General features: G+C 38.0%; 1 protein-coding gene across 3 annotated transcripts in view; it reads left to right on the forward strand.

The window, feature by feature from the left end:
- The window catches only part of USP24 (ubiquitin specific peptidase 24), a 90,839-nt gene that overhangs the window by 55,579 nt on the left and 19,340 nt on the right, over window positions 1-15,920 (forward strand). For all 3 annotated transcript variants that reach the window (XM_032217938.1, XM_032217936.1, XM_032217937.1), the window contains exons 28-45: window positions 270-355; window positions 503-596; window positions 1,349-1,504; window positions 5,113-5,210; window positions 6,644-6,739; window positions 6,841-7,069; window positions 7,227-7,386; window positions 7,542-7,697; window positions 8,415-8,485; window positions 9,150-9,310; window positions 9,979-10,040; window positions 10,777-10,968; window positions 12,101-12,218; window positions 13,301-13,445; window positions 13,634-13,753; window positions 15,076-15,201; window positions 15,632-15,730; window positions 15,827-15,909. In XM_032217938.1, coding sequence (XP_032073829.1) covers window positions 270-355; window positions 503-596; window positions 1,349-1,504; window positions 5,113-5,210; window positions 6,644-6,739; window positions 6,841-7,069; window positions 7,227-7,386; window positions 7,542-7,697; window positions 8,415-8,485; window positions 9,150-9,310; window positions 9,979-10,040; window positions 10,777-10,968; window positions 12,101-12,218; window positions 13,301-13,445; window positions 13,634-13,753; window positions 15,076-15,201; window positions 15,632-15,730; window positions 15,827-15,909 — 2,252 coding nt within the window. The remainder of the gene's footprint in view (window positions 1-269; window positions 356-502; window positions 597-1,348; window positions 1,505-5,112; window positions 5,211-6,643; window positions 6,740-6,840; window positions 7,070-7,226; window positions 7,387-7,541; window positions 7,698-8,414; window positions 8,486-9,149; window positions 9,311-9,978; window positions 10,041-10,776; window positions 10,969-12,100; window positions 12,219-13,300; window positions 13,446-13,633; window positions 13,754-15,075; window positions 15,202-15,631; window positions 15,731-15,826; window positions 15,910-15,920) is intronic.

A 15,920-nucleotide genomic window follows, 5' to 3' on the forward strand; every position in this document is an offset into this window, starting at 1 on the left:
CTCAGAAATGTAATGTTCTGCTAATTCTGTTATTTTTACACACACACACACACACACACAAACAGTGATAGTTGTCATGATTTCTTTGCAGATTCATATTAAGTGTTTACCTTGAGGAGATAACTGGAAGTTGGTGTAAAAAGTCTTACGTTAGAAAAGGAAGGAAAACTTGTGTCTTTAGGCCAGGTTTTAAATTTATGCTGCTGTGCTTACAAATAAGATTGTTTAAAAGAGATGAAAGAACTCATAATATATTCTTTAATCCTCAGGAAAAATCCCTTCCTGGTGTAGTAATGGCCCTTGTATACAATGTATTTGATATGCTTTACCAGCTTGCTAACCTGGAAGAGCCGAGGTAAGTTAAGCATTGTTAATGTAGTATGGAAATATTGTGGCTGCAGAGTTTAAAGAGCCAGACTCTTTAAAAGCATGTGCAAATACACACAGACTGTCCTCCAGCAGAAACCTAAGTGCATCATGTATTTTTTTTTTAATTCTTCAGGATTACTTTGAGAGTTCGGAGGCTTCTTTTATTGATTCCTACTGATCCAGCTATTCAGGAAGCTCTTGATCAATTAGATTCACTTGGACGAAAGGTACCAATTGCCGACCAGAATGATAAAAACTAATAATAATCAAGTTTTATTTGCTTTTTAACTTTTCATAATGATATTAATTGACTGTAATGATTAGCTGAAATGAAGCCATGCAACCTCTTAGTTCTTATGGGATAAAATGTAAATTGTCACTGGCTACATTAAAATGGTTTCTGATAGTTTGGATAAAATGGAATATCGATTTTGTAAAGTGGCTATTCCCTACTTGCTCAATATGAATATTTCATTTCTAGAGATTCATACAGTGTGTCTAATGTGTTTACTGCCACTGGGACTGGAAAATAGTGCAGTGTTGGCATAGCTGTGCATTAGCTGGCAGGACTCCCCTAAAAATACAGAATTTATTATCTTTAATGTATGTCTGTTTAAGTTACATGCTCATTTAATATAATCTTAATACTTCTGGATGAACTGCCTCCATAAGGCAGCAGCCAACAGGCACTGAATCTTAAATATATTCCATATACAGTTTAATTTCAGGAAACTTAAGCAAAGCTTACTTTTGGGGGGTGGGGGGAAGCAGATTACAGGATAGTCTATTTATAAATAATTAGTTTGGAGGCTCTGAAAACGCAATATATTTTGCTTAAAATGTAATGAGTGTTTTTGAAACTTTGTTAGGGCTTATAAGTGCTCTATGTAAGATTGTTTTATACACAGAGTTATTTATATTAATTTCACAAACTATGTAAGAATACCCTTCATTTTTTCTGTGCTTCTTTTTCTCTTAGAAAACACTGCTTTCTGAAACAAATGCTCAGTCTTCAAAATCTCCTTCTCTATCTGCAAAGCACCAACACCAACCTACTGCGGCTTCCATACTTGAAAGTCTTTTCAGGTCTTTTGCTCCAGGAATGTCTACCTTTAGAGTACTTTATAATCTTGAGGTAAGAATGAAACTGTGGCTAGAGATAGGTCAAAGTCAGAGTTATAACACATGTTTTGCCTATCTGTACAGTTCTCAATAAGGGTGGAGATAGCATCCATGCATGGGTTGACACTGTCCATGCTCTGATTGGACTGAGTCTGATTACTAATTAATTAACCACTATATAACCCGCCTTCATGAGTGGTACCACTCAGTTTCAGACTCAGTCCACTCTGGGACAGTCGTGTTATCCACCTTATCTCTACCTTAATTAGTCAAAAATTTCATAGATTCAAAACTCTTGATTCTTTGCAGCAAATGTGAGTATCCTGACTCCAAGCGCTGGGGCTCTGGACACTTGAGGCCACAGGGCTGCTGCCAACGCACCTCCCCCCTGAGCAGCACAATGAGCGTTGGCTCCCTGCCTAGTTTAAATGGCACGCCTGGGAGAAAAGCGGGTGGCATGTCGTTGCTTTTAAAACTAACAGCTGCGGAGACAGGGGGAGAACCCAGAACGCCGCGCAGCGGCTGGGCAGCGCGCCAATTGCCAGAGCGGCTCCGATAGTGTGTGCAAGGTCGCTCTCGCCTTGAAGGAACAGCGTGCCGATAGGGAGAGCCCAGGACGATCGCGAGCACCCGGTCAGGCCGAAAATTACAAAGGCAGCCGAGCACTTCTCTGGGAGACTCGGCACCATTTCTGAGGCCTCGGCTGCGCGAAAAAGGGCATGAACAACATTTTGAACGGGGCGGAGCTCAGAGTGCCCACGAAGAACTGCCATTTTCTGCCATCTTTTGACTGTGTGACAGTATGGCCGATGACAATGTGCCTGAGCCTGCCTCGGGCACTGGCAGGGAGGTCACTGAACCTGGACCTGGTCTCCTTACTACGGCGGAGGCTTCTCTTTCCCTTGCCGGGGCAGCCTCATCTCAGACTAAGGCCTCCCACAAGAGCTCGTCTTCAAGCAGTAAGAGCTCAAAGACTAAGAAGGCATCCAAGGCTTATTCCAGTACCAGGCATTCGAGTGCCTCCTCCCAACCAATCTGAGAAGGAGGCACGGGCACCGCAAACTAGCCCACTGCCACCGCTGCAGCTTGATTTAAATCAAGGTCCATTTAGCCCGATGTTACCAATTAACACATCGGGACTTTGGGGGCCCACTGGGCCTCATTTCCAGGGTAGGAGCATGGAGGCCACCTTCACCCCGACTGCAGCTAGCCTTCGCCCAGCAGAACACCTGACTCCATTGCCAGCCTTGTATGCCCCTGCAGCCATGCCCCCTAGTTACCAGGACTTTATAGCGGAAGCTATAAAACAAGGGATTGCAGCTGAACTAAAGGAGAGAGCCTCAGGGCCGCAGGTTGAGGCCCCTCAGGTCATATCTCAAGCGAGGGGGGCGTCGGCACCTGCAGCTCTTTCTCAGCTACCAGAACATGACCATAGCCCCTCCCTCGCCTCAGAAGAAGGCGAAATTAGGGATGCCGACCTATCAGAGGAGGAGGGGCCAGTCACTGATAAACCCTCCTACATGGGTCTTTTTCCATCTAACTTGTTCACCCTCTTGTTATGTAAGGCCAAGGCGGCTTCTGAGCTTGGGACTCAAGCAGTAAAGGATTCCCCAGCACAGTCCCAGTCAACCAGCGTTTGGTTTACTGAACACAAATTGGAGACGGACACCATTCCAGCCCCGCAGTTATTTGTCGATACCATTCAATGTCAGTGGTCCACTCCTATGTCCGTCCCAGCTCCGTCAACCAACAATAGATGTTTCTATAACGTTGCAGATGACCTCAACAAGGCACTGTTATGGCCAACAATTGATCCGCCAGTCGTAGCCCTGTACACCAACACCAGAATGCCTGGGGCGCAAGAGGACATACTCAAGCCAGAGGAGAGATGGGCCGACCAGGTCATCCAGCAGGGCCACCAGGCAGCCACCTGGGCAGTGCGGGCCTCGACAGGGGCTTCCTTTTTCTCCCGCTTGAGCCTTAGCTGGCTACAACTGCTACAGGGGCGGATCCCGGTCAGGGATTCAAGAGCCAATCAGGACTTGAACAAGATTGTAGCTGCTGTATAATTCACCGCGGACGCCACATTGAGCACTACTCGGTTCGCCTCCAGGGCAATGGCCTCTTCGGTAGCCTCACACAGACTTTTGTGGCTGCAACAGTGGCAAACAGATGTCAAACATAAATAGCGCCTTCCATTTGAGCCATATACAGGGGGCACCCTTTTGGGGGATTCACTCACCCCCCCTATTGATTGAGGGTAAGGATAACTGCAAAATCCTCCCCTCCAATCTCACGAAGGGGTTCACACGCCTGGCTCCTTACCCTAGAAAACAGCCCTTTCGTGCCCAGGAGTATGGGGATCCCACCTGACAGCCAGAGTACTCTCCTTTGGGTTATTGCCCACAGGGAGGGTTCTTTCAGCGGTCTAGGCAACAACAGTATCGGCAGCAGAGGGGTAACAAATCTAAGCGTCCCTTTTGGGGAGGCGGTAACCGATACTACACAGAACTTAATACCCCTCAGGAACAGTTCCCCATTGGAGGCACGTTACGTTTTTCGCTGACCAGTGGGAGGCTATAACTACTGATGCCTGGGTTAGGGCCATGATCAGGTTCGGTCTGGCCTTGGAGTTTGTTTCCACACCCCCAAAGTTCTTTCTTCGTTGCCCTGTTTCTAACAACCCCCAGAGGAGGTCCCTTATGCAGTCCACTATACAGCATTTGCTTGAGATTAGGGCTATACAAGAGGTACCGGCTGACCAAGCCAGCTGTGGTTTCTATTCTGTTCTGTTTGTGATACCTAAGGCCTCTGGAGGGTGGAGGGCCATCTTTGATTTGAAATGATTAAAGAAGTTTGTCAAGTACAGACGTTTTAAAATGCATTCCTTAACCATCATTCTGGAAGGTATTCGCGAAAGATATTTTTTAACCTCGGTTGACCTCACGGAGGCATACCTGCATGTGCCCATCCAGAGAGAATATTGTCAGTTCTTGCGTTTCTGTTATATGTCACATTATCAGTACAGGGCATTACCCTTTGGCTTTTCTTCCACGCCCTGGGTTTTCACCAAACTATTGGTGGTCTTAGCAGCCCATCTACACTCCATCCCTGTCAGGGTACAACTTTATCTAGATGACATATTGGTACAATCAAGTTCCAGGGACAGGGCGGTGGACGACTTTCACCTCATGTTAGATATATTGAGGGGGCATGGATTCTCCATCAATGAAGCCAAGAACCATTTTACCCCCACAACTTGTATTTTACAGTTGGGAGTCTGGATAGATACGGAGGCAGGTCAGGTTTTCAAAGTGCCTCTTAATTGTTCCTTGAAATGAGTGGTACTGAATTAAACTTAACATATTAAAAAGCTTGTTAATATTCAAGAAGCTATATTATTACTTGTATTGATTCACTTCCCACCCACCATTATAACCGGTGAGTGGGAAGTGAATCAAAAGGACCCTTTGAATTCAGATAATTTTTTTTTTAAATTGCATAATATTCTGAATAGTATTCAACAGTAGATATTGCTGCCTATTGCCAAGTAGAAAATTATGCAAACTATTTGGTGAAATAGGTTTAATTGCATGTTTCTGAAATTATGAATATTTTTAGGTATTGAGTTCCAAGCTAATGCCTACAGCAGATGATGAAATGGCAAGAAATTGTGCCAAATCGTTTTGTGAAAACTTCCTTAAAGCGGGAGGCTTGAGGTTGGTTTTTAAATATTTCAATCAGCTGAAGGGTTATCTAAGGTCAAACGGTTGAATGTTTAGTCAGTTAAATTAAATGTTGTAACTTAATTTTTGGACAACTGTTCCAAATATTAAGGAAGATGTGTAACTTTGTCTTATTGATTCATTTATTCATATACAATTCTTATTTTTTAAGTAGCTTCAAATTTACATACATGGTAGTGGTCAATTTTACTGAAAGTATTTGTCATCTCCTTTCACTTAAAGGTCTTCTGTAAATAAGCTGTCTATAGGGCTCCAACTACAACTGACTCTCAGTTTTTAATTTGGTTTTAACTCTTTGCATAACTGTTATGAGGCTGATTTCAGAAAACAAATCCTATTACAAGAAAGAAAATAAAGTTGTTATTTAAAGAATTGTGTGATAATGGAACTTGTTTTCCAAAAAATAGTTTTGCTGAAATTTGAAACTTTCACAGGTATCAAGGTCACTAAGGAAACCATACTACCATTGAACCTATTTGGCAGTTGACCAGTATTCTGGCTTTTAAAACTATAAGGATTAGACAGGGAAGATGATGAAGATTCGCAATTATCCAAGTAGAATTATCTGGAAATTGAGTCCTGCAACTAACTGGACTTCTTTTCTTCTTGGTTTGAAACATTTCACTGCTTATCCAAGTAGGCTGAAGAAGCTACTTGGATAAACAGCAAAACATTTCAAACCAAAAAGAAAAGTCCAGTTGCCATGACTCAACTTTCAGACATTAGACAGGGATGTTCCAAGAATGTTAACTACTGCATCTCATACACAGCTTAGCAAGTGAAGTACCAGTATATCAGCCATTGTTCAGGGAAAGAAGAGGGAGGGAGGAGTATTACTTTGTGTATACCAAAAAGTAGAATTTTACATCATTGGAAGTAGAACATTTGGGGCAGTAACATAAACTTAATTCTGCCATAGTAGTATAGTGAACATATAAATCAGGAGTGTCCAACTCAAGGCCCGCAAGCCACATCCGGCCCATGGGGTGCTTAGATGTGACCCACGGGACTGTCAGTCCCGTGAAGGACCAGCCCTTGGTGCCTCTGCCAGTGAAAATGGAGCTCAGGAGGGCAGCCCTCCTGAGCTCCATTTTCACTTGGCACAGCTCTCAGGCCAACACAGGTTCCCCTGACGTGAGTGACATCGAGCTCGCCATGTCCACCCTGACCATGCTCCCCCCCCTCAGATGAAACCCAACTCTGATGCGGCCCTCAATGAAATCGAGTTTGACACCCCTCACGTAAATCATTTAGCAGACTTCTGTTTGTAAGAATTAGTGTAATTTTTCGTGCAGTTAAGCAATGTTCAGTTTTGATACTTTATTGTGGGAAAAATCTGTCTCATTACTAGTTTTCTACACATTTAATTTTATTATTTAAAGAAATCAAATGGTTTTGTTTTCTAGTTTGGTAGTGAATGTCATGCAGAGAGATTCCATCCCCTCAGAAGTAGACTATGAAACCAGACAGGGAGTATATTCCATCTGTTTGCAGCTAGCAAGGTATGTGCTTGATTTGCTGAGAAATTTGTAATATACTAAATAGTTTGGTCTTAATGTTGTCAATGCTCTTCACAGTTCAAACGGCACATTTTTATGTTTAGGTTTTTGCTTGTTGGGCAAACAATGCCAAGTTTATTAGATGAAGATGTAGCTAAATATGGAGTGGAAACACTTTCATCACGCCCTTTCCGTAACATGACTCGGCAAACTACCAGGCAGATGTCCATTTGTGGAACTCCAGAGAAGTCTTCGTATCGGCAACTGTCTGTTTCAGACAGGTCCTCTATTAGAGTAGAGGAGATCATTCCTGCCGCACGAGTCGCAATACAAGTAAGTAATACTAAAGCTCTACTAAAATAAAAGGTTACATATTTTTTTGCGTAGAAAGTTAATAGACTGATCACAACAGTCTTCTGATTTGTGATTACTTGAAGCGTCACCTTGCCTTTTTATTTCAAGCAAGAAAGAATTTCCTTTTTCTTTACAGACCATGGATGCAAGTGACTTCACATCAACAGTTGCTTGTTTCATGCGACTCTCATGGGCGGCGGCCGCAGGACGCCTTGATCTGGTGGGGAGCAGCCAGCCAATAAAAGAAAGCAACACCCTGTTTCCTGTTGGGATTCGTAATCGGCTTAGCAGCTCAGGTACTGCCTTAGCTCAATTTAATTGAAAAAGCAGAGAGTTTGTTCCACGTAAGACATTTGATTCTACCAGTAGCTGATTCAGTCCAAACCTGAGAGAAAGGTAAGACTGAAAAGGAAGATGCTTTTATATGATCTCTCTTTTCAATCTATTGCAGGAAGCAATTGCAGTTCAGGAAGTGAAGGGGAACCAACCTCTCTACATGCTGGAATCTGTGTGAGGCAGCATTCGGTATCCACCAAAGATGCACTGATTGCTGGAGAGGCTTTGTCTCTCTTAGTTACATGTCTACAACTTCGTAGCCAACAACTAGGTAAGCTTGTGGGAACCTATTACACTTTTATATTTAATATCACTTCCATTAATAATTGTGCTACATAAAGCGGGCCCTAATACATTGTGAAGATTCAATCATACTTTCCCAAATTTTGGGTTCATCCTTTCCATATTTCTGTTAATGGTAACATTTCGCTGTAAGAACATGTACCCTTTTCAGAGTCTTGGGAGTTGGTCAGTACGTAACGTATATGATATAAATGCTACATACAGATAAATCCTCAACTTACGACCACAATTGAGCCCCAAATTTCTGTTGCTAAGCTAGATGGTTTTCCAGTGAGCTTTGTCCCATTTTACAACTTTCTTGCCAAGTTGTTAGGGAACCACTGAAGTTATTAAGTTAGTATAACACAATTGTTAAGTGAATCTGGCTTCTCCATTGACTTTGCTTGTCAGAAGATTGCAAAAGATAAACATGACATTGGGACACAGCAACTGTCATAAATACATGCCAGTTGGCAAGTATCCAAATTTTGATCATGTGACCAAGGGGATGCTGCAGCAGTCATGTGTGTGAAAAACAGTCATAAGTCACTTTTTTCAGTGTCCTTATAACTTCAAATGGTCACTAAACAAATGGTTGTAAGTTAAGGGCCCTATTTTCTGAAATGACATATTAATGCTAATATTATAAAATTATACAACATATTTTTATAAAACACCTTGAAAACATAGGATGTTTTTATCTTAGGATCTTTCTACAATCTCCCTTGTGTTGCTGATTTTATCATAGACATACTACTTGGTTCACCAAGTGCTGAGGTGAGTAACTTGCATTTCTGTTTCAAATATTTTTTTCCCAGAACATTAGCAACATAAACATCTTTGACATGGACAGATCTGTATAAGGGACAAGTGATAAATATTTGTTACTGACATAAACTGCTTTTACATGATTGATACATGCTGCATATATATCCTAGGATTAGAGAGCTGTACTTGGGCGAAGAGACATATACATTACATTATTTTAAATGTCATTAATGCATGTATACAAGTTTAAAATCAAAATTATATTTGCTTCATGCAGAATGTAACTTGTCAGCATAGAGAAAATTATCCAGTTAGAAATGTATTTAATTTTAGTTCTATTTAATTTTACTGTTACCATGGTACTATAGTTTTTTTTTAAAAAAAAGATATCAACTGATTTCTGGTTTGCAGACCGTAAGCAAGGGAGATTTTAATGATTGGGTGGTAGAACTGTCAATCAGAATTTTGAAACTAAAAAAAGGAGCTTGGTGTAGCATAATAAAAAAAAATAGTACAGTAAAAGAAAAGAGCCATAAAAGGCTTTCCAGATGAATCTATGTTAAAAAGCTTAGTTTAATGTGCAGTGACCAAAATGTGAAGCTGGTTTTGCAGATTCTAAAGCACTTCTGTTTCAAAAGGTTTGTGATCAGATATTTGCTTTTCTTTTTTCCAGATTCGTCGTGTTGCCTGTGATCAATTATATACCCTTAGTCAGACAGATACATTGGCTCATCCTGAGGTTCAGAAACCCAACCAATTTCTCTTGAGTGTTATTCTTACAGCCCAGCTGCCCCTTTGGTCACCTACCAGTATCATGAGAGGAATCAACCAGAGGTAAGCTGGAGATATGAGTTAAACAGAGTTAAACATAAGCGTTTGTCTAAAATGTATACTTAAATGAAAATAATTCGGCCAGAGTTAGCAAGATACCTAAGTGTTAGAAGTGAACTGAATGTGTTCTATCGCTTGTGGAAACAATGCCGTCATATAGAAATTGTTGGGCCCTAATATACCTATTTCTTCATGTAAGATCTTTTTAAATGGACAGTTGAAGAAAGTAATTTATGATAGCCTTTTGCCATGTATTCTTAACTATGTGACGATATAATATGCACAAACAAAATAGATCAAGCTAATAATTCTGAATTTTATCCTTCCCTTTATTCATTGTTCATTGTTGTTCATTGCCATAACACAGGTTTCTAAATAGCTTCCATTTAGTGTGGTAAAATAATTTAAATACAAAATAAAATATTAAATCTTGAAGTCAAAACAATATCAGCAAAAACATAACTGCCATGGAAAACAGACAGAAGACAGACTTTAAACTGGTTTCCCATTTAGGGAATATTATCTGTACCCATTTCAGCACACGGTGACAAAAAGTTTAGCCATCACTGGTTTAGTATATTAATATTATTGTAAATAGATTCTTGTCTTTTGCAAATTATGTCATATGCTTATAAGAATCTTAATATTAATTGCTTGAATTCCTTTTTTAGACACTTGTCCCAATGTACAGAGTACTTTGATCTTAGATGCCAATTATTGGATGATCTTACATGTAAGTAGTAGGAACTAAAACTGCTTTAAATAGCAAAAGAAAATGTTCTTTATCCAAAAAATAGAATTCTAGGTATACAACAACCAAAACCTTTTATTCTGAAAAAGCCAACTGAAACTATTTTATTCTTACAATTTTTCGCTGTGAACTTTGTCTTAAACTCTGTATCATTTAGTTCAAAATCCACAGTTTATATTTATCATGAACAAGCAGAAGAATAGCAGTATCTGCTAATCCCACTTTTAAGGCTAAATAAATTCTTCTGTCTTGTTAATAGAAATAATATCTTTAATATTAAGAGCTTTAATAAGTAACCAGAATAATTCTGAGATATACATAAGATATTATACATACATACATACATACATACATACATACATACAGCTAGTTATATAAACTATATGATTAATATATTTTTTCAATAACTATTTCTAAAATGATTTTTAAGATGTGAAATTATTGTAATAATGTAAATTGTCATATTTGATTCTGGTAACAGAACCACATTTGAAGTTATATGTGTATTTGCAGGTTATACTATCTGAAAGATCTCGGTCATGTTATTTTTAAGGAGTGGAACTACATTAATTTTTAAAGTAAATGCTTGCTTTATGTCATATGCCTTAAATTAGCATTAGTGTTGATTTCAATTATGTTTCTCTTTGGACTGTTTGATTATAGTGATGTGCTTACTATTTTCCTTCTCCCCTTGCTTCATTTGTTTTTTATCTCATAGCTTCAGAAATGGAACAATTAAAAATTAGTCCAGCTGTCATGTTGGAGGATGAAATAACTTGGTTGGATAATTTTGAACCTACTCGTGCAGCTGAATGTGAAACCAGTGAGGCTGACAATATGTTATTAGCAGGACATTTAAGACTTATTAAAACTCTTCTCTCACTTTGTGGAGCAGAAAAGGAAATGTTAGGTAACTATTTATGTTTTAATTGCATTGTAACACAATTATTTACTCTTTGAATGTAAATACAACTTTGGTTAAAAATTATGACATTCTTCTCTCAGTATCATCTTTGTCTTTTGGAAAATACTCTTATTATGTGGAAGCTTGCAGGCAAATCTTTATTTACAAAACGAGGGGAGTGCTGCTGTATGGGAATTTTATTTTTTCAACATGGTGTATAAGATGCTACGATCGTACAGTGCACTAAATCAAATACAAAGAAGTTTATTTCTATTCAGTTACTGTATCTGTGTTTGTGTCTGTGTGTATTTATATAATTTAGATACATAAAGATATAAACACAATAAATGTTTTATAGGAAATCTGTGCAAATGAAATTAAAATATTATTTCCAGGATAAGATACCTAGAGAACAAAGGAGTGGTTTTTAGAATAGCATTCCAAGTCCCACTGGAAAAATATCCAAGTTCCTCCTTCAAAGTCAGTGGACGATTTCTGACAGAGGCTTTCCCTGCATACTTCCCCTGCCTCTGAACATTGGTAACACACACACCCCACCAAGGTAGATAAGGAATCTCTGTATTTCTCTGCTATACTTAAAATGCTGACAAAAGTTTTATATTTGATCAAGAGCTAGTATTCCCTCCTATATATTCCTTCCTATTGTGCATGTTTGGATGGATGGGTGGTTGGACTGAAATTCAAACATTGCTAATACTCAACAATTTTTATAACTTTAATGGAACATTTTAGTATGATATAGCATATATACAGGTAGTCCTCGAATTACAATGGTTTTTTTACTGGCCCTTTGAATTTACGACATCACTGAAAAAAGTGACGTATGACCATTTTTCACACTTGCAGCATCCCTATGGTTATGTGATCAAAATTCAGATACTTGGCAACGCACTCATATTTATGGCAGTTGCAGTATCCTGGAATCATGTGATCCTCTTTTGTGACTTTCTGGCAAGCAAAGTTAATGGGGAAGCCAGATTTGTACCTGGAAAACTCTGACAAATACATGTTCTTTGATCACCTGTTGGTCTAGCAATATACCAATCTGTTCTATAAATGCTTTCTGCAAATACATTAATGCTTAGCTGATAATAATAGTTTTGCTTTTTTTACATAGGTTCATCTTTGATCAAACCATTATTAGATGACTTCCTCTTCCGAGCATCTAGGATTATCCTGAATAGTCATTCTCCTGTTGGCAGCATTGCTGTTACTCAACAAGATTTTCACCCAAAGTAAAGGATATATTAGTGAATTGGTGATAGTAAAGAATAGTGCATAGGAGATGGGGTGTATTATGTTACTTGTTCAATCAGTTCTGTCCATGTGTATAACAAAATGGGGTCTTTATCTGCATTTCCTATCATTCACTCAGTTATCTTCATTCTGAAATTAAATAACTAAAATAGCTTATTAAGGAGTTTCATGATTTTGTCATTATAAATCAGTCCTAGGTCATTTATTAATATTTACCTACTTAATAAATACCTTTGCTGAATGAAGTTAAGTTGGTTGCCAGAAGAGAGAGTTCTCTTAACTATGATAGCCTGCTTGTGCCTCTGCTAATCTTTGGGAACCAAGCAAAAATATTCTATGGTTTATGTAGAGAGAATGTGGAATGGATATTAAATTTCATTGTGCTTTTGCTTTTTTAATTCTCTTGTTCTTATAATGTAATCCACCTAAAATATTTAGAATTCAATAAATTAAAAATATGCTAAATAAATAGTATTTTCTGGATGTGTAGAGAAGTAACGTTTAAATATTTGTTTTATTCCACATTCTCAATTTTATATCACTTTATCCAAATCTATTGCTATTTCTAAATAGTAATTTATTTTATTCCAATTTGATGATTTGCAATTTTCATATATATTTCTAGATTTTGACATCTTGATCATTTCCATCAAATTTGATTTAGGCAAATCATTCAAGCACTTCATATTGAAAAAGGGCTACCAAGCCATCAATTAATGTTACCATATTAATATTGCTATGGAATTCAATTCCTCCCTATTTTTTAGATCAAATGTGCAGAATCAAATGGTAACTGTGGCCCATGACCCAATAAAAGTTGTCCACCCTTAATTACATCCTCCACCAGATGTTACTTTATAAAGTGGAATCAAACGTAACCATCTCCTTGGTCTGCGTGTACAGTATAACAGCTTTAACTCATCCAGGAAATTAAATTTTAGAATTGCTTTGAACAAAAAGGCACTAAACCTCAGTTGATTCTCTTTGGAAACAGATTATGATATTTTACAAGTATTAACAGCTGAATATTGACTATGAATAATTGATTCCTGTGTTTTAGATGCAGTACTGTGAATAGTCGCTTGGCAGCATATGAAGTTCTGGTAATGTTGGCTGATAGTTCACCCTCAAATCTTCAGCTTATTACAAAAGAATTGCTTTCGATGCATCACCAACTTGATCCAGCTCTTTCCAAGGAATTTGATGTAAGTAAACTGGCTTTTTTTAGTGCAAATAGTAATACTAAGAGGTTTACATAAATATATATTGAATAAAATATGGATAAGTTCCATACTTAAAGCAAATATTTCAATCAGCAACATTAGTACTTTGTAAAATACATCTATTTTTCTATGTTACATTTTTTTTTCTTCTTTCTTGCCTCTACCCTCAGTATCTCCCACCTGTAGATGGTCGATCCATTTTTGGATTTGTGGGGCTAAAAAATGGTGGAGCTACCTGTTACATGAATGCAGTTTTCCAACAACTGTATATGCAACCAGGTCTACCTGAGGTAATATTTATTCAGTCTTGTGAAAAATGATTTTAGCAAGCCTGTTAACTATATACATAGAAGTTTCTCAGGAAGGAAAGAGAGTTGACGTATAAAAGTTTGATGATAAGCAGTAACTTGAAATTGGCCAACTTTAACAACTGGTTAACAAACTAGGTCTGGGATAGTCAAACATGAGTGAATGTTGAGGTAAGGAAGAAAAATTAAATTTGATTCTCCAGTTGTTCAATATGAATACAGTGCAAACAGTTATCTTTTTATTTTATTTTGTGTTTTATAGTACTATAACATGAATTTGGTAAGGAATCTATGCAGGGTTGAAATAAAAATAGAGAGTTTTTAAGTCGGCTCTTTTAAACATTTCATTTTTAAATGTCTGTTGAATTTAGTGGTCTCCTACAGTGAAAAATAAATGCCAAATTGAGAGAATTTTGTGGAAAAATAAGGGGCGTTCATAAAGAATGACGATGTTCCTCCCTAAGCTGATTGTGAAGGATTGCAGTAGCGATATGAGGAATGGATTTAGTTTTTCATAAAAAAAAACCATTAGTCCAAGATAGCTGGTTGAAGCACCTCTTCACAGACTATGACATACCATATTTATCGGACTATAAGATGTACTGGAGTATAAGACGCACTATGATTTTGAAGAGGTAAATTAAAAGTTTTTGCACTCTGTAGGCCTCCCAAACCCTCTGCATGCCTCGGGTGGGAGGGGCATGCAGAGTTTTGGGAGACTTGTAGAGTGCTCCCGGGGGTTGGGAGGCATAAACGAGCAAAAAACAGCCATATTTCACAAAAATGAGCTATTTTTTTTACAAAGAAAAAGGGCATCCAGAGCTTTGGGAGGCTTGTAGAGTACTCCTGGGGGCGGAGGGGGGGGAAATGAGCAAAAACGGCCCTCTCCAGTCCTCAGAAGCACTTTGCAAGGCTTCCAAACCCTCTGCACATCCATTTTTGCAAGGGGGGGGGGCTTCAGTAGGCCAAAAATGCTGTATAAGACCCACCCAGATTTTCACCCTCTTTTTTGAGGGAAAAAGGTGCGTCTTATACGCTGAAAAATATGGTAGCTGCTCAGGATGAGAAACAGATGACAATGAGACAGTGCCATGTTACTTTAAAAAAAGGTTCTTTCTATCACCAAGATGTTAATGCTAATTAATGATTTTCTGATAACAAAGCTCATGGTTATCAGTAGATACAATTAATAATTGTATATAATTAATCGCTTCAGTGGCATACTGAATACAAATAATGTATACTAACTTAGAAATAAATATTGTGGAACTTTCAATAAACTCTATTCAAAATTGTTTATAAAGGCATTGCTTTCAATTGATGACAACATGGACAATCCTGATGACAATGTATTCTATCAAGTTCAATCCCTCTTTGGTCATTTAATGGAAAGCAAGCTGCAATATTACATACCGGAAAACTTCTGGAAGGTATCACTTTCTGTTTTTTAAGTAGGAATCCTTTTTTCCCTTTTTTCTCATCATGATTTCAAATGATAATTCAGATCATAGCATTGTGAAAAAACAGTAATGTTGTGAAGGATTCATATTTTATTTTACTTAGCCTTACTTATAATCGCTCAGTGATATAGAATCTTAACATTTGTTTGTTTTTGTTTGTCTAAATGTATTAGCTTCCCAATTGCAATAGACTCTAATAGTATTCTTTTATTTAGTAATATTCTCACAAGGAGAATCCAAAGTAATATTCTCAGGAGAATATATATTTTCTTATAAAAAGAGTTGGGTAAGGATAAGAAGGCACCTTTCTCTTCCTGTTTAGATTGGCTTACTTAGTGCATTCTAGTGACATTTACAGATCTTTAAGCATTTAACAATGGATTACATCTATATTTCATAGATCTTTAAGATGTGGAATAAGGAGCTTTATGTACGTGAACAGCAAGATGCTTATGAATTCTTCACCAGCCTTATAGATCAAATGGATGAATACCTTAAGGTGAAATACAGTTTTGGTACATTTGTATAGTAATTCAGTGTCATTGTTTCAATGAATGTTCACTTAATCTGCTATTGGCCTTTCAATCTCTTACAGAAAATAGGAAGAGATCAAATCTTTAAAAACACCTTTCAGGGCATATATTCTGATCAGAAAATCTGTAAAGATTGTCCTCATAGGTAAGTGAAAA

The sequence above is a fragment of the Thamnophis elegans genome, chromosome 5 (genome assembly GCF_009769535.1).
Source record: "Thamnophis elegans isolate rThaEle1 chromosome 5, rThaEle1.pri, whole genome shotgun sequence".
Classification (NCBI taxonomy): domain Eukaryota; kingdom Metazoa; phylum Chordata; class Lepidosauria; order Squamata; family Colubridae; genus Thamnophis; species Thamnophis elegans.